The sequence below is a fragment of the Poecilia reticulata genome, chromosome 6 (assembly GCF_904066995.2).
Source record: "Poecilia reticulata chromosome 6, P_reticulata-male-v2, whole genome shotgun sequence".
NCBI lineage: Eukaryota > Metazoa > Chordata > Actinopteri > Cyprinodontiformes > Poeciliidae > Poecilia > Poecilia reticulata.
The window spans coordinates 16,557,075-16,578,887 of record NC_088835.1 but is presented as its reverse complement, the minus strand read 5'-3'; the positions used below and the strand labels follow the sequence as shown (position 1 = coordinate 16,578,887).

Below are 21,813 nucleotides of genomic sequence, written 5' to 3'. Positions count from 1 at the left end.
CTTAAATGGCTTTGTACTCAACATCTTCACAATGATGTGAAGAGACATGCACTTAGTTGTGTTTAAAATTATAAATGCATTCTTTCCCACATGCCCGCACACATTACCATCAAACCAGTCTTTTCCAATTATTCTTTCATGTCAGCGCAGGCATATGTTCCACAAAGGAAAGCCACAGCGAGATATAATAACTTAAACCCATAACAAGAAATAACTTTATAACTGAAGCTAAGGTAAAATAGAAGATTACAATATCTGCTCTGAATATAATGTTGTGTTTAATTTAATCCGCAGCATAAAGTACTTAGCTATTAAATCAAATAATGGGCTTTTCTAGATTTCAATTTCCAGAACCAAAAATAAAATTTTGCCTGGTTTATAATGTATAGCTTTTTTCTTTTCTTTTTTTTACATTTGGTCGGACAGACACCAGGTGTGATGACATCACATACAGCACTGGTGGCAAAGCCAAACATTGTTGGGGTTTTTTTCCATCTAGTATAGTTTCATAGTTTATTATTGTGTTCACCTATTTCATGATCTGCTATATTTTTGCTTCTGTTCAAGTCTTGGCATATGCTATTCATCCCCTGAATTAATTGCTGCTCAAAAGGTCTTGCCATACCTGTTTGTACCTTTTAATTCATTTAATTTTTTTTTCTTGTGTTTCGTTTTTTGTGCATTTCTATTTAGCTTTCTCAACTTAGTGTCAACTTTCTTGGTTTATTATGTCCTCTTTAGTTTCTCTCAAGTAACTCGTTTCAGACAGTACTTTACTTTGTGTTCAAGGTTTCTTTGAAGGTGCAGTTTTTCACTCGGTCAGTGAGACAAGCATGCACATGTCCACCCAGAGCAATCTGTGGAGAGCTCTGCGCAAAGAGGAAAATCACACACGATTTGTGTTGCTCTAGCTCTCAAACTAGTGCTCTAGTTGTGAAAATAGTGCTGTGTCTGAACACACAGAAGGACTTTCTGCAGTGCTCAGGATAACAAGTCAAAGGTCAAAAGACATTGAGTTTGGAAAACAAGAAGCACGAGGAAGATTCAAAAGAGCAAGAAGACAAAATGGCCCAGAACTCAAACAAGTTGTCAATGTGGAACATGTGAATGTCGCAAAATTTGAAAACATTATTTTCATATCGTAATTCGGTTGTGCTCACTTTGGTTAAACAGCAAAGATTGTATTACAGCTGCAGCCTAAGTCCCGCCTGCGGAACCTTATTCCTGAAGCATCACCACATGAGCATCTTGACGACACTGACAGAATACACCGAACTTGTGTTTCCTGGCAGCTGTCATAAAACGGGAGACAGCTGTGTGTTCAAAGTTTTTAGCCAGTCTCTTTTATTCTCCATTTGTAGTCCAGTCTTTGGTCCTCTTTGTGGCTGGGCCTGACAATAGTCAGTTTATTGCTGACTTGACAATCTAAAATTGCTGACTTGACAATCTCGGGCAGACTTGTTTATTATTTTGGCTGTCAGGTCAGCTTATTAGCAAAAGCTTGGCTAATATGCTAATAGTTCAAGCTGGTAAATAGTTAAACTGAAAATAGAGGCAATTCTGTATGTTGAGCTCCGGGAAGGCGGGCTTTGCTTCCTGCAGAAGACCGGTTCCCAAAGTTTTCAAAGCAGGCATCAGCATGGCACAGCAGTTTGTGTCAAAACTGTTAAAAGAAACCGTCAATAACTTGGGAGACTAAAGTTAGTTTTGTGAACGCATGAATCTGATGTCCTGCAGTTGATAATCAGAGTTAGCACACAGAGCTCGGATCTTGAAGGTGACTGATAAGAATGACGCTGATTTTGAATCTCCACACATTCCTTTTCTGCCTTTCCCCTTTTTCAATTTACAGTGTCACAAAGAGTCAGAAGGAAAAAGAAACAAGAACACAAGGGAAATAAAACAGAAATCTGCAAATAAACAGATGAAGGAAAAATAACAAGAAGGTTGAAAAATCAAAGAGAGGAAATATTAGGAGGAGGAACATAAATCATAAATGTATGATAAAAAGTGACAGAAAATTTTTTTTATAACTTCTGAATATGGAAAAAATATACATAAAATGTGGTGGTACAATAAAAAATATTAAATATATGAAATGACAATAAAAATTGAAAAAAGAAATAAAGAAAAATAGAATGGAAAATTAAACAATAGCGATAATGTTAAATTATCACTATTACCACTATTTTAAACATTATGTTGTCATAATGTTGAAAATGAAAACAAGTATTAATTTATGTTTATCCTTATAATCAGTTGGTAAAGTTCTTTTTTATTTCATATGCTAAATGCAATACTTGGCATATGAATTACTTTACTAAGCCATTTACTTATTCCTATGCTTAATGCCACATATGTCAGGATCAGTCCTCCATATCCGACAATGGCAGAAGAGTAGCAGTCAGATTATGATGTGAGTTTTATGCAAACTCAACCACTTGAGTTAGAGTGAACAATGTGCTTAATCTGAGACCAAGCTCGCTCACCAAGCTAGGAGTCAAAACACTCTGGCATCCTTTAAGAGCTCTCCTTACCCCCTTCTTTCAATGGTCTTCTTTAAGGATAAACTATTAATTATCCTGTCTTCAGGTTTTCTGCCTGTTCCTGAACTTTCTGTGTTTTTATCAAAACTGGCCCTCAGTGGGCCGTTTTCTTTGCCAGCCTTCTTTGTCAGCATCACCTGTGAAGGTACAATTTGACAAGCTCTATTTCAGTATTTACATGCCAGCCTGTGACCAAGGTATGTGAATTTGATTGTTGGCAATACAATTCTGGAATGTATTTGATGGATTCGAATTTTTGAAAAACATGATTTTGCATCTGCCCAGTGGTTAAAGCACAAGTTCGTGACTTAGAAGAGGTTTTAATTGGATTTAAAATTAGCTAGAATCACCCTGTGCTGTAGAATAGCTCCTTCAATAATATTCTAAGTATTATTTTAAAATGTATACTGTTCTGAACATTTCTAAAGGATCACTTTCCGGATGGTTCTGAATAACAACCCATCTGGTGCATCAGATTACATGTGCACAGAAAGAGGCCTGATTTCAAGTGTTTAGTGGACACTTGAGCCATCCATTTACTCATGTATGTGGGCAGTAAAAGCTCCACAGGCAACAAACTTGACTTGTCTAAAAGAAAAAGCAGACTGAATGAAAATAGATTATCTTTAGTAAAGAGTGCTAGAGAGACTCTACAAAGCTCTTCTAGGAGATGCACCAGTGCAGAACTGTATTCGTATCCACTTTTGGTCTCTGTACTGGAGAGAAATAAATGTGCTATTAGGATATGTGGGAGTTGTCACAGGTACTTACTGCACAGATTTGGAGGATTGGGACCTGAACTTGGTGAACTCGCCTGGAGCAGTCCACTCTGTACCCAGCTGCAACAAACAAGAGAGAACAGAGGTCAGAGTGTGAGGGAAAAAGAAGGAGGAAGGGCGAAAGCTGGGTTTTAAAACAGCATTAAAATGTTAGAGAGCAGTTTGCAAAGGTGTTAAAGAACCTCTAAGGATAAAAAAAATAGCATTGTGCTTTTTTGAGTAGATATTTTGATGTTTAAAGTTGCTAACTCTGACAGGGTTAGAGTGAGGCATTTTATTTGGAACCCCGGAGATTGAAGATATTTTACCAAGTAATACTTCCAGATTTCCATTGGATTGGTAAGTCACTGACCAAACTCAGAGTCTTCCTGTCTTCATTTCTAAACAAAGTGATCTTGAAGCTTTCCATTCATTGTGCCTGGAAAGTTCAAAGTCGGAAGTGTTTGTGTTTTTCTTATTCGTTTAGCGGGTTCTAATTGATTCAAGAAGAAAATTTACTGATTTTTTATTCATTTTTACGTTCTAACACTTTGTTTAACATCTTAAATTCTACATAGGAATTTTGACTCTTTTGCCAGCATCATGTAGAAGCCCCCCTCTTTCTCTATCTCAACTGAATAAGGGTTTTTCCTTTTGCCTTGGATAACATTTCACTTTGCAAATTACATTGCGTGTCCACAAACTGTTGACAAAACAGCAAAAACAAAAATAACCCTAACTCACTCCTAATCTGTAGGGACAGAAATATTACAATGTGAGGGTTTCAATTTAGGATTTTTTTTTTAGTTTAGTGAATGCCAGTGAGAGCTTCATGCCAGCTGAATTGGTAAAAAAAATGTGTTTCAAGGAGATTAAGTGGAATTTGAGTCTAAAACTATACAAGCAGAAACTTAAACCTGAAGGGCAAATCTCCCAAAAAGATATAACATGATATAATTGCAATGCCAAGGTTGAAGCCTTTTTAAGTTCACAACAGAACTGAAAACAAGACTGTAAGAGCCAAATTCCTCTCCTGTACTTTCGACATAGTGCAAAACTCAGGAAAATCAAGAGGAGTTAATTAGGAGGAAAGTTCTGAAACATGCTGATATATAAAAACTAATGACTATAAAGAATGAGAAGATGAGGAAGAGGGATTCCCTGCCAATACTGGCTCTTAAGAAGCGAGCTCATCAGAGTAGCTGGGAATCCCTTCATGGCCCTGGAGTCAAATCAGTGCCCATTCGTTTCCTCAGCAAGCCAACACGACTAATTAGGGCCCCTGCTACTTCTGATCCATAATGGAAGAATGCAGCTAAGATCACAGCGGGCATGTTTTCAATTGTCTGAGCTGGACACACTTCTGTGTCTAAAACTGGTCAAAAGGACAGTGTGGCCGGCAGTGGGGACAGATCACAGCAGTCTCTCAGATTGTAAATAGCTGCTTATCCGCGAGCTGAGCTCCACAGAGAATTAACAGAGAGGGGCACGCTCACACACAGCGAGTCACACCTACAACTCGCTGGCGTTAATACAGCGGCATGTTTCAGTGTGTTTTGCTGGCATGAGAATAGAGTCACCACGGAAAAACCCCCCCCAAAAAAACCAGACATCAGTGCCTGTCCAGAACTAACCAGGCCCCTTGCGGTTTTTAAAGCCTCTGAGACTGTCTCTGAGGCAGCTGGCTGGAGAGAAGGCAGATACAATATACACCAGTGTGCTTTCAGTCAAAACCCTGCAGCGCCCTGCTGCTGCTGCTGCTTTGGCACATTTCAATACCAACAGTGGCCAAAAATATTCCAGTCTGAAAACAAAGGCAGAAAAAAATGGCAGGACATTAAAGTCATTGTATGAGGCCACTTGAAATCTAAAATTAAAAAAATGTTCAATTATAATGTTTGTGTCAGTGATGCAAAAAAATCTTTTTTCAAACCAATTTATATTGCCAGTAAGAGTTGCAAAAGTATCTTGAAGTAGATGTTGATTTTTTTTTTCCACCTATTTCTCTGTAGGAGGTTGAAGAAGAAAACAATGACAGGTATTGTGGTGGTTTGATCTTGAAAAGCAGAACATGATTCCACATTTAGCTTAGTTTGTCTCACTCAAACTTTAAAAATATAGTTCTTGTCTGGAGCAAGTGAGCAGAATATATTAAGTTAAATTTTTTTAATTTTTTTATTTTGTGATTCTTCCTCAGTCTGGGGTTTCGAAGGTTTAACCATGATGACATTCCCGTTATGCAAGCTCTGAACAAAACTGTCTTTTTGCACACATACTACATAAAGGTCAAGTCAGTGTGTGGTGTGACTGCCTAATGAAAGCATCGCTTCAGCACTCACATCTGTAGGGATGAAAGCAAAAGGGCGCCGTTTAATTTTAGTACTTTCAGAAACAGTCATGAAGTTGTTGTTTTTTTGACCAAATGTTAAAAGAAAATAATAATATTAAGCTAAAGCTTGGCATGCGTGTCAAATTTGAACTACTTTTAGAGACAGCTTAATAAACCAGTTTCACAGATTAAATAAAAGATCAACAGCTTAGCTTTTATGTGCAATACTCAACTTTGTACAAGACAATCTTTGCATTAGGATAACACTTCCTCTCAAATATTTCACAAGTGAATCTTCGAAAAATCCTCTTGAAACAATCATGATTTTGGGTCCTATGTTATTTGATGCTCTTCTCTGTTTGCCTCACAATACAAGTTTTCCAGAAGATTTAGTTCTAGAGAACAAAACTGACACTGACAGCCGATTTAATCACTGGTTAACCGCGTCTTTGCCGATTTGGTCTCATTTGGTCACCCTGCTGAGAGACCCAATACGGTTTTGTGGCACATGCCACATTTTTTGGGATCAAAATGCTCTGATAGAAATAGAAAGTATTAATCTTAATAGTAACTCAATAGGGTTCTTACAAATCTCTTGCTAACTTAGCAGTTCACATTAGACGTTTTGCCCCATATTCCTTCTTTGTCTTACTTACTTATTTATTCATAAAAGCTCAACGTTAGTCTCATCTAACTCGAGCTAAATTAAGCTACATTAAATTCCCAGTAGGGTTAAAGTTCATCATTCATCTTTGTGATTTCAGGACAGAAGAGGCATCGTATAGGCAGACTTACCAAAGCGCCATTTGTTTATAATCGCCCTGCAGTGGGCTTTGGAAATTTTGGTACCTTTTTTTAATGTCATGCATGTTGTGGGTGGTCGAAAATCCTTACAAGTCTGCTAAAGATACAACACTTGCTCTACTTGTTATATTCCTTTTATGTAAGACCATGAAGTGTGAAGTTTAGACTATTTTGCGACCCCCTCCATTAAGCTAACATTTTCATTTATTTTAGATTTTCAAGAAATCATCCAGCAGACACCTTAAACAAAACGCAGGCCGGTAATCCATCACAACTGTCTTCTTGTCTGTTTTTATTGTAGTCAAAGTTACATTACCAATAGGTGCTCATACTTTTCTAATTCAAATGGAATGTGGTGGCCTCAGTAATTCAGGAAGAATACAAGCAGAAACAGAAAAAACTCACTGTGATGGATTGTTCGTCTTATGGATGTTTAAAGTTTTAATCTTTTGAGCATCTACTGTTTTCCCACATGGGAGCTTCGACATTTCTAATGCAGATTTCCTTAAAGACATGAAAGAAACCCCTGAACAATGACGATAAGCATAAAACTAAAACAGTGGACCTGAGGTGAAAGAGTAGAGAAACTATTGTTTTCAAGAACAATTTGCCCTATGAAAGCATATCATTCAGCTATGAAACTCTGTAAATGTAAACAAACAGAATTGGAGAGAGTGTCTTCTTATTTTACCTTAATATACAGACCTAAGCTAAGACTGAAAGATGCTTTAAATGTCATGTGTATATTCTGAGACCGACTTTTTATATTTGCCGTTTTATCCTGTTTTGATTAAGTGAAGAGTCCAACAACACTTGAGGAAGTGGGAAATGACTTCATCAGGGTCAATGCAAATCATCAAACAGTTTGTGTTTTAAAAAAAGCATAACACAGAAAAAATTTTAAAGGAACCAATCCCACATTCACAAATAAACAACTTAATGCACCTTGGGAGTCGATGAAGTTGCGCTTGAAACTTTTGTAACTATTTTGATCACATCTTACTGACCCAGTTTACTGTGTCGTTTTCTGACAGAATTTAGCAAGACGGATAATATTTCACTGTATTAAATACTTCCAGGATATGCACAGAAATTGGCCCACATAAGCATAAGCACATAAATAAAAATGTTTTTTCAACACCATCCAGCCAATGTAATGCAGTTACTGTGGTGAGAGGCAGATGGAAATCAATCAATCACAGCCTATTCACTGAAACCAAGAGACAAGAGCCAGATCACATAACTGGCCTCATGAAGAAAATCCAGTCTAAAATGTGTAACCAGTATAGCGGCAGTGCAGCAGATGTCAGATTTAACACCAGCAAGTAACACGGTGTCACACAAAGCAGTTTTTAGAACCATCCTCACAGATCTAACGATTGGAGCCTCTTGCCTGAAGCACCAAAAGGAGATAGAACCAGATAGTGTTACCATTTCAGCAAACCCTTCCAACAGTCCAGACAGACTGGACAGACTGCAACGTGAGATTATCAAATACGAAGCCGGACAATAAAGCTGCCACAAATGTCCGTGTAATGGCCTGGGCTCAGACTGTCCTTTCCGGCTGACTCAATTGATTTCTAGTTCCTTTCAAGAAACAACAGAAATGTTCGTTCACTTATCCCCTCGATAATTTGTGCAGCCAACTGCTAAGCACAAATAAAACATTTTGAAGGCTTTAGTGGTAAATGTCTTGCTTTCAACTGGAAGTGGAGTTGATTCATCGCTGAAAGGTGATGAAACAACATAATAGACTGTTTCATCCTTTGCTTACAATGCAGGTGAAAATACGCTGCACTGCAAACACAAGCAGAACATGCACAGAAAAGCCTATTCAGCCGCTGAATCACTGTGATAGTCTTTTCACATGTAGTAAAAATCTTTTCATTTCATTGAGCCTGGATCTGAATCTGTGTGGAGCTCTGTAGGATCTGGCTACACATTATGACTAATGTAAAGCTTTATTACATCTCCGTTCACTTGAGTGTGAACAGATGACATCTGAAAATGGTTACATAGAGTGTTCTAATATGCAGAACTCAGTTCCAACGATCTGGCCATGGTACACTTAAGAAAAAACAAAACAAAAGAAAAAAAACAAGAACAACATTCCTTTCAGTGCCCATGCACAGTCTCTTTTATTCCTGTGTTTAAAATCAAATCCATTGTAACCATGAGTTAAATTCAGCTTTTCCTGCTTGTGTTTAGGGGCCCCACTGGGAGATCAGCCATCTTCGCCAGACGATACGTAAGCTCAATACAAAATGCTGACAGGGGTCTCCATGGAAACGTCACGGAAACTCTTTCAGCTCCTCATCTTTTCGCCCTGTCACAGATAAATATCTCATAGCAGCACATTCCATTTATAGCAAGTTCAGCATCGAGAATGGCACTGCTGTGACAACTGAAATAGAGGACACTACGGTTGCAATAAATCATGCATATATGTAAATATATACATATCTGTGTGTGTATCTATTGATGAGTCGATAGATAGATGCACAAACACAGTTATGTGCATACGTTTACATACCTTAGCAGAATTTTTTATTTTTTTAATTAGGTTGGCACTAAACTTGCCTTTTAAAGAAGTGAATCTCTTCTTTCCAAGTGTGTTAATGTTCAAAGACACAACTTAATAAATGTACATGAAGCTCTTGCTTCAACCAAACATTGCTTATCCATGATTGGTTTTATTACTATTATTAGGCTTTAGGAAAATACATAAGTGAAGTCGCATCAAGTCAAGTTTATTTGTGTAGCACATTTCAGAAAGGAGGCAGTTCAAAGTGTTTTATATCATAAAAAAAACACAGTCAGTAATTGTGAAGCAAGCAATAAACATCACATTTTGTCAAATGACGTCATCAAAATCATCAGTAATTCACATCAAATATGTTGATCAACTCTAAACAGCTGAGGTTTAGACTTGATTAAAAGGAACTTAAAGGAAATGGTTCTCCAGGTTTGGTTCAGGTCCTGGGCATTCAGCACAGCCTAGAACCAGAAGACCCGAGTGGGTCTGGAAGGTTGATGCAACAATAACAACAAGTCTTAAATGTATTTTGGTGCCAAGCCGTTGAGTGATTTGCAAACTAGCAGAAGGATTTGAAGTCTAGTCTGTGACAATATCCTCCAACCTTGATAGAAAGCCTTTTTCCTCCAAGAGCTCAAACATTCATTCATGTCACATATCGAGGGAAGGAGTGGACATTTAGATTTTCACCCGTGAAACGCAGTATGTCTCCAAAGACAGTGACGGCGCTGACGTCTGTCAGTCAGCCAGCGGGCAAAATGAATGATTCCTGGCCACACCACTGCTCATCTGCCACCAGATAGATGATTTCTCCGCTGCTAAATGTCACATCAATATTCACTGCCAGCTAATTAATCTCAGCTCCCATGGAACTCACTGACATCTCACATCCTGCTGGAATACAGATGGCACTGTAGCAGGATCTCTGCTCTTAAAACACACACTCGTGTTTGAACTTTGTGCAACCTCATGCATCCTCGCCTTCTTAAATCTTTCTGGGGCATTCGATAAAAAAAAAAGAAGAAAAAAACCTAATTAGAAAAGGCAAAGGCAGAACAGTTTGGCATTCATTCAGTTGCAGTCACAGCACAATTTAAGGACAGATGGAAAAGGAAAACACGATTTAGGCCTCTTGTGTTCTGAGCAGCGTGTTGGTGGTAAGTAATAGCCACAGTTTTGATGAAGTGGGTGTAAGATTACTAAAAAGGCCATGCCTCTCGTTATACATCCGTTCCTGAATAATGTATGCTCATGACTGGTCAGGATTAAGCACTGAAACTACAACTGTAGAACACTTGTCTAAGTCTGAGCTGCTATTTTCTATACAGCAGAATCAATTACACACAGCTGAAAGGCATGAGTCACTCACCACCTGAATAATAGATCTGATAATAATGACTCTTATGATGAGCTTGCTTGAAATGTTGTACTTCTAGTGCTGTTACAAAGATATACACAGAAAAAAAAAATGTTTTACCTCTCAACATTCAGAAGTTCAAGAAATTCATTAGGTGTTTTGTAGTAAAAGCCTATCTGCGAGCAATGCTAACCACGCACTGTAAAGCCAGGATTGCAAAAAGGTACGTTGTTAATTAGAAGTAAGAAAAAACATCCACACAATAGCACAATAGTTGGACCCTAAAGCACAGTAAAATCTGTATTTCCCCTTTTACAAATATACTCTGCTGTTGCTTTTTTTTTTGGTAAACTTAAATTATACATGAGACAAATATTAATGTCAGATAAAGTTTTCAAATTAGGATTTCAGTTATGGAAAAGAAAAAGTTTTCCTAACTAGCTGAGAGAAATGAGAAAGTCCCTTCTTTGTCATATCATTAATTAACTGAGAGCAGCCATATTTTTTGCAAAGCAGACAAAATGAGCTCAAAAAGAGAATTATTTTCCAGGTTTCTTGGGAAAAATCACAAACTCTTACTAGGAGCTGTTGCCACCAAGACATCCAGTTATTAAGTTTGACAGGCAAATGTGTTTTTACATAGGACCAGGTTGGCTTGGTTAGGTTTTTTCCCCTAAATAAACAAAGTCATCGTTTGCGATCTTCTTTTATATTTCAACTCATACTGTCTTTGTATCAAATCCAATTTTACTTGAGAATCTGAAATGTTTAGGTAAGACAAAAACAGTATTTTCCCAGTCACACTCCATACATTTATTGTTGGTTATTGTGTGTGTTGTGTGGGGGCCATGTGGGTGGGGTAAGGGGTGAGGGTTGAGATATTATACAGCACTGCAGCACAATTGTATGCTTACCTGTCCTACATAAACTAGCAGTCTGGCATTGAGAGGACACTCATCGGGACTCAACCAGAACTCTGAGTTATCATCAGACGATACGGAGAACTGGAAATCACCTGCAGGGCGAAAGACATGATCAAAGAGGTTCATAGCGGAAAAAGATCTGGATGGCCTTCGATTAGTACATAACAGAATCAGACAAATGCCGCACTTTTAAATAGCTTCAGGTGTAAGAGAACATCAAAAGTATGGTGCTTCCACTGCCTGTTGCCTTCGACAGAGATGTCCCATTCGAATAAAATTCCACAAAAAATTTTTTTCTGAAGCTGGACTTTCAGTTTAATATTGGAAGAAAGGACACAGATCTGAAGATTAAGGTTTGCTGCTCCAAACGTCAATCTTTTGCCTAAATCCCCGGGGTGTTCTGGCTGCACCGTTCTTCTATTCTTCCTTTTAGCTCGGGACTAAAACTAAGGCTCAGCGTCACAAGTGCTACGTATAACACCAAGGATGTATTTCAAATCCACGTGCAGTTTACCAAACCGAGGAGAAAGGATTTCTCCTTGAGGAACTACTGTCAAGTTCAGCCAGTTTATCAGCCACTGTTGCACAGCTTTACATTAACTTAATTATTATTTTTCCAAGTTCAACAAAAATATGTTTGACTGCTCTGCTGTAGTTTCAAATAAACACACAGCTAAACTATATCAGTATATCTAGATTAACTTCTATGAACCATTTTTTATTCATCCTCAGTCAAATTAACTAAAATGACTTTAACATGTATTAAGATGACAGTTTTCAGTTGTTTTAGAGACAGGATTTATTTATTTTTCTATATTTATTATGTGCTTATACAGTATAAAATTAGATCTTATGTAATGGAAATATCAGTACTGTAGTGTTCTTGCAGAGAAGACTTATCAATATTTTGTTAACACAAGGTTATACATTTTTTGTGTTTAATGTATCATTTAAGCGGTAAGACTTCTCCAAATAGATTTAGATTACAGTTCACAGGAAATGTTGCCTTTTCAAATCTACTTAGCGTTGCACGCGTCTCAGGCAAGATGTAAATGACGAAGGTGAGGGGCTTTTGTTAGAGCTCAAACTTTGCTGCTGAAAACAGCGTGACCTTCACAGCATCGGCTCAATAGAGCCATACTACCAGTGAAAGCAGTATGAGAGTCTAAAATGAATGGTAATCTAATTAATAGCTTCAGTTCGGCAATTTGTGTAAGGGCACTTGGACATTTGGGGTTTTCAGTTCCCATAGCAACTGGGTTTCAGGGCAGAACCATGAGGGAACCGCAACGAGATTTAGCAGTGAGATTTCGGCATTGAGCCAAGATGAAAATGTGAATATCCACTACATTAGTGGCTTGGAGGCGTTTGGATTAAGAGGGCTGAGGAAATTGCCTGCTCCGATAAAGGACACAAGCTCCAAGGCTCTCAGCCTCATATCAGGGATTGAGAAAGAAAAGAGCTAGTTACCATCTTTGTATGGATGAAGGAAACCAAATATTCTCAAGCCGTAGTTTTTCCACTTTGGAGCCACGGCCAGCTTCTTTACTGTGGTTCTTGTCTGCAAGAAAAAGAGACATTAAAAAAAAACTAATGCAGATATTCAGAACTGTGTACTGAACAATAATCTGAAAGCTTTAACTCTAGTCTTTTAACATATACAGAATACACACAATGCTTTACTTTGATCTTTTTTTTTCTTTTTGAGTCTATGGAGATGAGGGCCTGTGTTAGAAGGAAACCAAAACTAATGATGCAACAAATAAAGAAAGAACAGACGGGATATAGGACTGTAGGAAAAACTTTAATGGACACAAGGAAGGAACGGAGGAAGAACACAAAGGAAGGGTGGATAATGGAGACAGGAGAGAAGGGAAAGATAAAACAAAGAAAGGAAAGACAAGCAGAAGGACACAATATTCAGTCACCGGGACCGGAATTAAAGCCTGGAAAGAAAAGTATTTCCCCATACTCTTATTCAGTATCTAAGAACCAGAAACCCAGTTTAAAAGCAGTAAAAAGCAATGAGGCCCATAAGGTATTACTGGTTTTTTTACACCCTTTGAATGCACAGTTGTGGCTAATATACACCTTCTGCTTTTTCTTCAGAGGGACTGAAGAAGTATCACGCTGTCCAATTCTGACACTGAAGAAGACGACTTTGGTGGTATAAGTGCACAGGAGAAAGATGTGATCAATGACTTTTCAAACTTAGTGGGTGTGGCTAATATTCAGGTACGCTCAAAAGTTCAGAAATTATGGTACTCAAGTCATCAAATAAATCAAGAAAAATCCCTCTACTTTTCAGAAATTCCAGAATTTATCTTTCAAGTAATGCATTTACTGTCATGATCCGTGTTTCTATGTGTTTATTTTTGAGTTTTTCTGTGTGATCCTGTTCCCTGTGAGTCTGTCTCTGCGTCTTCCCTGTTGATTGTCTCCCAGGTGTGTCTCGTTCCCTTGATTACCCCGTGTGTATTTAGTCTCACCTGTTGTCTGTGTTCTTCGTTGGATCTTCGTCATACGTCAGTCATCATACGTCTATAGCCAGTATCCTCTGTAGAACTGTGAAGTCCTGAGGTTGCTTGTTGCTGTCCATAGTCTTTCATGTCAGTTGCTACCGGTGTTAGCTGTGTGCTAATTTGCTGCTGTGCCGCCTGATTCTGGACTGTGATCTCCCTCATTAAATTCTTCATTTTCACCATAACCTGGGTCTCAGCATTCTATCCTCACCACCACCAACCACACCCCCTGACATATACAAATAAATTCTGAAAACAAAGATCAACCCTGATCAGTCCTAGCAAGTAGGGTACAGTAATACTATAAACTACATCAGTCTCTCTTGAGATGGACATGACCTTTGATTTTACAGGCTCTAATATTAATACTTACATGAGGATAAAGAGGGAAGTGCAGGTTCTTTCTGAGCTGGGCTATAGAGGAGCCACACCAGTCCTCAAACACATGCAGGTTGGCCTGGCCCTTATACTGCAAACACACAAAGAGCAAACACATTACTACATGCTGCAGCAACAGCATTGCATCATATAAAACAAGAGATTTGCTTTGGTATATCAGCTTGGTGATTGTTGCTTAGGTTGTTGCATTTTGCCCAGTGCAGCTCAGCACCTTGCAAAATTGTCAAGGACCCTCAAACTAGTTCACATTTTGTTGGCAGACCAGCACCAGGTACTGTAAAATGGCTAAATTAAATTAAGTGTAACAAATAGCATCCAAATTTACATAATTAGTAAACTGGATTCACTTTTGAAATTCATTCCCAGTATAAACAGCTCATCTGCAAAAGGCCTCAGAGGATTTCAATGTGAACAAAAAGCATCACCATAATCAAAAGACTGAGTATGGCAGAGCTGCAAACCAGTAAAGACATCAACGTCTACCTAAACTGACAGGTAAGGAAAGCACTAATCAGCAAAAGAGCCAAGAAGCTTCTAGAAATACAAGAAGAGCTACAGATCAACAGCTAAGGTGGTCAAATCTTTCAGCTAATGTAGAGAGATAAATACCAGGTAACCTAGACTCAAATGCAATGTGTGGATGAAAATTAACTGCATTATCTTGATTATGACATCACCACAGTGAAAGATAGTGGCAGCATCATGCTGGGAGTTAATTTTCTTTAGCTGGGATGGGGAAGCTGATAGGAAGAGGGCTAAAGTTAAAGTAGGGCAATCCTTGAAGAAAACCTGGTAGGCACTGAAAGAGACTTGAAAAGGGGCAAAGTTTCCCCTTTCACAGAGACAATACTAAAAAACTGAGAGCCAAAACATCGCCAGCAGCATGTGTTAGCTGTTGTTCAAAGACACTTTCCAATCTGACAGAGCTTGAGGTATTCAGAAGAATGACCAAAAATGAGAAGAAATTACAAAAAAGATGGTAGTTATATGAGTAAAGCTGAAAGATGTTTACAAAAGACTTGCAGCTGTAACTGCAGTAGAAAGCGGTTCTGCACTGCATTGAATGATTGGAGCCAAGTGCTAATGTACACCACAGTTTTCAGAATCGATTGTAAAAGAAAAAAACCTGTTAATTTTCTGTCAATTTTACGATTATGGGCTATTTTGTGCTGCTCTCTCAAATAAAATATGAGATAAAACACACTGTGGTTTGTGGCTATAATGCCAGAAAAAATTAGATAAGAAAATTCAAGTAGCATGAATACTCAAACACTTGAAATTAATCTATCTTTGAAAAAAGCAACGTTTAAGTTCCAGTGTTACAGCTTTCCTGAATAACAAAAAGGACCCATAAAATGCAACAGGAGGGAATGTGATCTGAGAGAGACTGGAGCAGTTTGTCAAAGGTCATCCCCAGCCTGCAGTCTGACATTTGTCTGAATTATGGAGGGAAATCAGAAGACACGGCAAGGACAGATGGTGAAAACAGTCTGCTTTGGGGTACAGTTTCCTCCGGCGCACACTAAGGTCTGGTCATGCTCAAAACGAAAAGATTTTGGAATAATCTACTTTTTACACCTTATTACACTTTCAGCAACATGCTTAGTTTAACCAATGTGCGGTTTTATGTAACATTGTAAAACGTGGCGGATGTGATTTAACAAACTGCATTTTTTTTCTTTTTTTTTTTTTTTTTTACTTGACAATCAAAACACACGTCTGCACATATGGCATCATGTTAATGTGGGACAACAGGCTCAGTGGGCTGCCTCTATAATGCTGCCACAGACATTTAGAACATCACACAGAGCCTGAACAGAAAACTGGCTCTCGCCGAAACGACAATAGAGTGACACAGAGAGGTGCTCTGGCGGATCAAAGCTAAAGCTGGCTTCCCTAGTTTGGCACCATTTCAATTGCTGAACGGAGTCTTTTTGTTTGTGCCGATGGCTGGAGAGTCAACAAGTGTGAGGCTGTCAAATCAATCAGTCTGGAGAAGGGAAAAGACAACCCAGCACAAAGAGAAAAACATAATAAACATACATACACTGTGCCTTCATGTGTGACATCATAATATGGGTTTATTTCCTAAAAGCTTGAGGGCACCACATTTATCTGTTCAAACTATTATAGGGCATTACAAACAACATGGAACTGAACAGCCACTTGATTGTTCAGAGAGGACGAAAAGATTATTTCTGTGCCCAGAAATAAACATGTCTAGATTGAAATGTATGCCTAAACTGCAAAAACAAATGCAAAAAAAGAAGAAGAAAAAAAGTAGCAATGAGTCATAAACCATTTTAACACAATTTATCACTCAAAGAGGAAGAGGCCATTTCTCTAAAAGCAATCCAAAAAACCCAGTCCTGTGAACTGAAGAACTAAACTTTGACCAATGTGTGAATGCATGTATACTGATTTCTCAAGTCTTCCCGAGTTAAAACATTAGTATTGTTGTTTCTAAACGCATATGAACTTGTTTTCTTTGCATTATTTGGGGTCTGAAAGCGCTACATCTTTTTCGTTTTTTTGACCATTTCTGCAATACAAATTTTTTGTTTGGAATTCATAGAATAAAAAAACAATGTTCATTTTACTAAAACATAAACTTATAAAAAGTAAAATCAGAGAACTGATCATTTTGCAGCGGTCTTAATTTTCTTTCCAGAGCTATATATATATATGTATGTGTGTATATGTATGTGTGTATGTGCATGTGTGAAGATTTGTCTTGCAATCCTTATGTAAGCATGGCTTATGGAAATGTTTTAATAGACCCCCTGTGGGTTTTAAAATCAAACCTTCTTATGCCCTGGCCCCTTCTTGCTGCTCCTGTTGCCAAACAGTAATAGGTGGGCAGCTTGAAAGTCTCCAAGATTCATTTAAACATACATCAGTGTAGTCCTGGAGCTACTGGCTGTAAATTGAGCTTCCTGCTGGGGGGCACTTGTGTATAATGGACTCATTTTTACAGGAACAGCAGGGTAAGAGTGATGTCTCTGTTTGTGAACTAAATCAGTGAGAGTTATACTGAAATATTTCTTTCCTCAACCACTGTGATAGATAGCAACTTAACCATCTTCCTTGGCTGTTTAATTGTCCTTGCTTCACCCCAAGAATAATATTTGATTTTTTTCCACATCTCCTATTATAAGGTTCTTCTCCCAATTCCTTTTATGGGACGGAGGCATAAGAATATTCTTGCAACAAATAGTAAGTCTGCATTTGACTGAATTTTTTGAGTAGCTTTCAAGATTGTGTCTGAGTGAGACATGCATTAAGACATTGGATGGTGATCCCAATAGGTAGATTTTTACATGATCAGTTAGCAATACAACAATCTTTACTCTGATCTGTGAACATATCGTAAAACTACCAGAACACCCTGCTGCCAACACTCTGATCTGTGGATACCATCACCAAGAGAAGAAGAGCCAAAAGCCGAATTGTAGTCTGAGAAAGACTGGAGATGTAAGGAGCTATAAAAAAGACAGATGGATTTTCTGCAAAATGTCCAGATTCATTCACGCTCCTGTCAGGCTGTGAGAGAGTAAGAGAGAGCGAGACTTTCACCAGACCACTAAAACGATGAACAACAAGGTTGCTCTGGTTTATTCTCCTGAGCTTTCAGCTTGTCTGTGGAACACGACGAATTTGAAAATGTGGGTGAAGTGTTAGGGCACCAATCTATATGGAAGACACAAAGTAGATTTTAAAATCTACATCTAAAGTTTAGCCCTCCGATATTGCTGGTCATTTCTGCTGTTTCCTTTTGAAAATGCAGCAACTAAAAGTACGGTAGGTATACTATATCTCTTGTCTTGTACATGACTGTGATCAAATACAGCTATAAAAATCCATATATTTGATAAGTAGGAGACAAAAGAAACCCCAGTTTTTGGGGGGGAAAAAAAAGAAAAAGAAAACCTGCCTCACAAACTGCTTGTATCTATGATCTTCCTTCTCACTTCCAAATTTGTGTGAGCTCATCTCAGCACATCGTCTCCACAGCTCTCCAGTATCCGCTCTCTCTCTCCATCTGGTCTCACCGCTAACCAGCACGCAAACAGAACATTTATTTTTCTTATTTTCTCCTTCTCTTTCCTCCAGGAGTCTGTCTCTCTTTCTCAAAATCTGGCACAGACTGCTGCACTCCTGCTGGCTCTGAGGTACAGACAAATGGTGGCACGGTGCATCCACAGATGAGCCATCACACCAGCTGACACCGTTAGTCCCAGTCGGAAAGAAAACATAAAAGATGACATTCCAGGCAATAGCTACAAGGGTATGATAGATCTTTAGTTGTTTTAAGAAAGAACAATTGGACAGCTGACTCAAAATGTTTACATTTTAGTAAACTTTTCATTATTAAAAATGAAGAAAATTGCATTTCTTAAATGAAGGAACGTGCAAAATCTTGAAAGGACAAAATACTTCACCAAAAACTTCATGTACTCTTGTAAATGAGGTTAGATCAATATTTTCTCCTGGCTTTCACAATGTTATTTTAAGGTTTTGGTTGAATTTTCACTTATTTGCAGTTCACCAATTGACCAGTTTTTGTTTACTTATTGATTTTATGTTGAGTTGACTGAAACCATGCAAATTAAAGATGCAAATGTCAACTAGATTAAGCCACGCAATGAAGCTAAAGAAACCAATGTTCCCTGCAAACAGCAGAGAAAATGTTTCTGATGTAATTGGGATACAACTGATAATCATCTGAAAAAATATTATTTTCCAAAAGAGATGACTTGCAGATGCTGTCCTGAAATCCATCTACCTCTTTGCACATTTGCTGTCATGGTAGTGAGGGCTGGATCACGCCGGAAATGAGCAGGAAAGCACTCAAAATCCAATAAAAATAAAAATAAAAAATCGAGACTGTACCCTACCAAAATGTTTTAACTGAGCCAGGCTTCTTTGAAAAAAACAAGAAGAAAAAAAGAAATATTTAGACTTGGTTAAAGTGTTTGCACCAAACTGTGCATTTGAATAGAGAGCGTTCATACTCGGTAAGAAAATAAAATAAAAAGTTCACGGACAAGACGAAAAAAATTTTTTTAACAAGTTTAAAACGTTTTCTGGAATAAAATAGACTGATTATTCACAGTCTTACAGGAACAGGAAAACATATCCCACCGTTATCAACCAGCGCGACAAAAATTTATATAATGTACAATTTGTCTCATGACCACTTCAATTCTGTAATGCCAAGGATGTAGCATAAAGGAGGTGCGGATGGTTGCACTAGATTCCTCTCACTGGGAAATATGAGACACATTCTTGTATTTTCTGGAGAAGGAAAAAGGGGAATGAATCATTACATTTCGTGGACATGTAGTCTTTTGGTTGGACAGGCAGAACAGTGAAGATATAAAAATATCAGACCTCCTCACACCTCGCATTAAGTTAGCATGAGAAGGGAATCAGAGACAAAAACATCAGATTCCACCTCCAGTCTTGTCACAGGTTGTATGATTGAGGAGACAAAAGTGACTGTTGCTTCCATATGAGTCATGTGTCTGTGTTGAGCTTCAAACTCCTCCTCACTTCCCTCCTAAAGGGGAAAAAAACTGGTTGTTCAAATCATCACCAGGAAAAGTGATTAAATAAAGTTACATCCCTTAGGTCTTACGGGACAGAAATGTTTACCCTGGTATGTCTGTCAATGTATTTATTGATCTCTCCTTGTGCTCCCTTCGGTTTTATTCAATATGTACTTCACACTTGCATTACTCTTATATTGAAATCTATTAACTTTTTCTTCTAGTATCACTTTTTCTCTGCTTCTTGCTAAATGAATTGGTTGAATTTGACAAACCCCTGTCTGGAATGAGAGAAAAAACACTGTTTCGCCTTTGTCTGCATCTACCGTTTGCCCGTTTAAAAAGCCAGCCAGCAGCTTCCACTCTAGTCTTCATCTCATCTCAGTGCTCATGATATGTTGGTGTCCTTGATCGACGACACGAAGCAGAGTATCCGCACTAATCCTTTGTCCCTTCTGAGTGAGTCCACTGGTTGTGGTGGAGCATTCTAATGAAGTCATCAAAGAAAGACAAAATTTCATTCTGACTTCAAGTAAGCTAGAAATAAATAGCATTTTGACTTTTATTTTCCTTTTGCAATAACGGAGTTTCACTGAGAATGTTGGATGTCAATGCAACCTCTCCTAGGCGTTGACAGCTGGCATGCAGCTCCGTTCTACTGCAGCCAGGATGAGTGTTTGTCTTTGACAGTGCCAGCTTAGTGATCCATCAGCCCTCCACCGTCCCAACTGTGCACCAAAACATGTGGATTACTGGTAAGCAGGACAGATAGGTCATTAAGGCAGACAAAGTCCCAAAGTGATTTTTTTCTCCTAACTTGGTCTTGGTTTAACATTGCATCAGTGTGAACCAGAAGAAAGTTGGGACTTTGCTAGAAGTTCTGTAGTTAGTTTAGATGGAACAAAGGAAAACGACACTCTGCTATCTTTTTTTCAATAGACCTTATGGTCTAAATATGCAGGGAACCATGACTGTTTTCTCGTGTTATTCTTTTTTTACCCATCTTAATTTAATCTCTGCTACATTTAATATTTTGTGTTCCTGTTAAATATGTGGAAACATTTTAATTAATAGATTTTTGCCCTTAGCTACTTGTAAAGGAAGAGAAAGAAAATTTGTCAAAGAAATGAGGCGCTTGGTACAACCTAACTGATTAAACTTTTGTTAATTTTACAAATTTTCTTTGAATTTGGAAACATTTTGAATCAGTTTCAGAATGCAGACGTTGTGAGAAAAGTTACAAGTTATTGTTTGCGGCTGCAGAACATTGGGATGCCAATGAATGTTTGTTCCTTTGCCACAACAGGAGAGATGTGAATTTTTGGAAATATAAATTCTAGAAGAAAGGTAATTATGGTAATGGTTTTGATGCTCAAAGGGCAGTTTATTAAAATAAATTGTTGTTACCAGAATAAATCTTGATTCATTTTTTATTTGTTAATTTTTTTGCCTCTCCCAGTGCAAATTCCCCTTACCCGACTAAAGCTGCAGGAGCCACTTTTAAATGTGATTTTTTATAAATATTACACATCCTGGCAATGTACAGTTGAAAAGTAACAGATCAATAGATGAGAAGTTACCTGTAGTTGTTAAATCAGATGCCACATTCATGCTGGCAGGAGGAATAGAAGGGGTAAACATGTCTTAGTCTGCAGTCCAAAGCTAAATAAACATCGCAGATTGAATGGCAGCAACGACTGCATCCTGATACTAACGGCTTAGTTCATCCTTGTGACTGTGTTAACACACAATAGAACACTGCAAACCTGAAAATAATTAAACTTTAACTTTCACAAAGGTTATGCAGCCAAGTAAAAAAAAAAAAAAAAAGCCTAAAGAACTGATAATCAAGAATTCGTTTAAAGCTCAATAGAAAGTGTGGCGCATTGCATTTAAAGTTCATAGACCTTAGAGGTGCTTTACCTTTGCACAGCATGTGCAATTGTTCATTTGAGTTCCTGATACATAAAACTACATACTAGCAATTATACTTTTTTTTTCATGACTGTAGACTTGGAACCATACAGAACACTGCACTGCTGCTGACTCCGACAAAGGAAGCTGCTCTGCATTATATAAAATGTGAT

General features: G+C 38.0%; 1 protein-coding gene across 1 annotated transcript in view; it reads right to left on the bottom strand.

The window, feature by feature from the left end:
* b4galnt4a (beta-1,4-N-acetyl-galactosaminyl transferase 4a) overlaps positions 1-21,813 on the bottom strand; it is a 156,436-nt gene that overhangs the window by 33,893 nt on the left and 100,730 nt on the right. Inside the window, exons 4-7 of the mRNA XM_008411542.3 lie at positions 14,149-14,244; positions 12,724-12,814; positions 11,245-11,345; positions 3,318-3,385 (exon numbers count right to left, since the gene is read on the bottom strand). Of these exons, the coding sequence (XP_008409764.2) occupies positions 3,318-3,385; positions 11,245-11,345; positions 12,724-12,814; positions 14,149-14,244 (356 nt within the window). The remainder of the gene's footprint in view (positions 1-3,317; positions 3,386-11,244; positions 11,346-12,723; positions 12,815-14,148; positions 14,245-21,813) is intronic.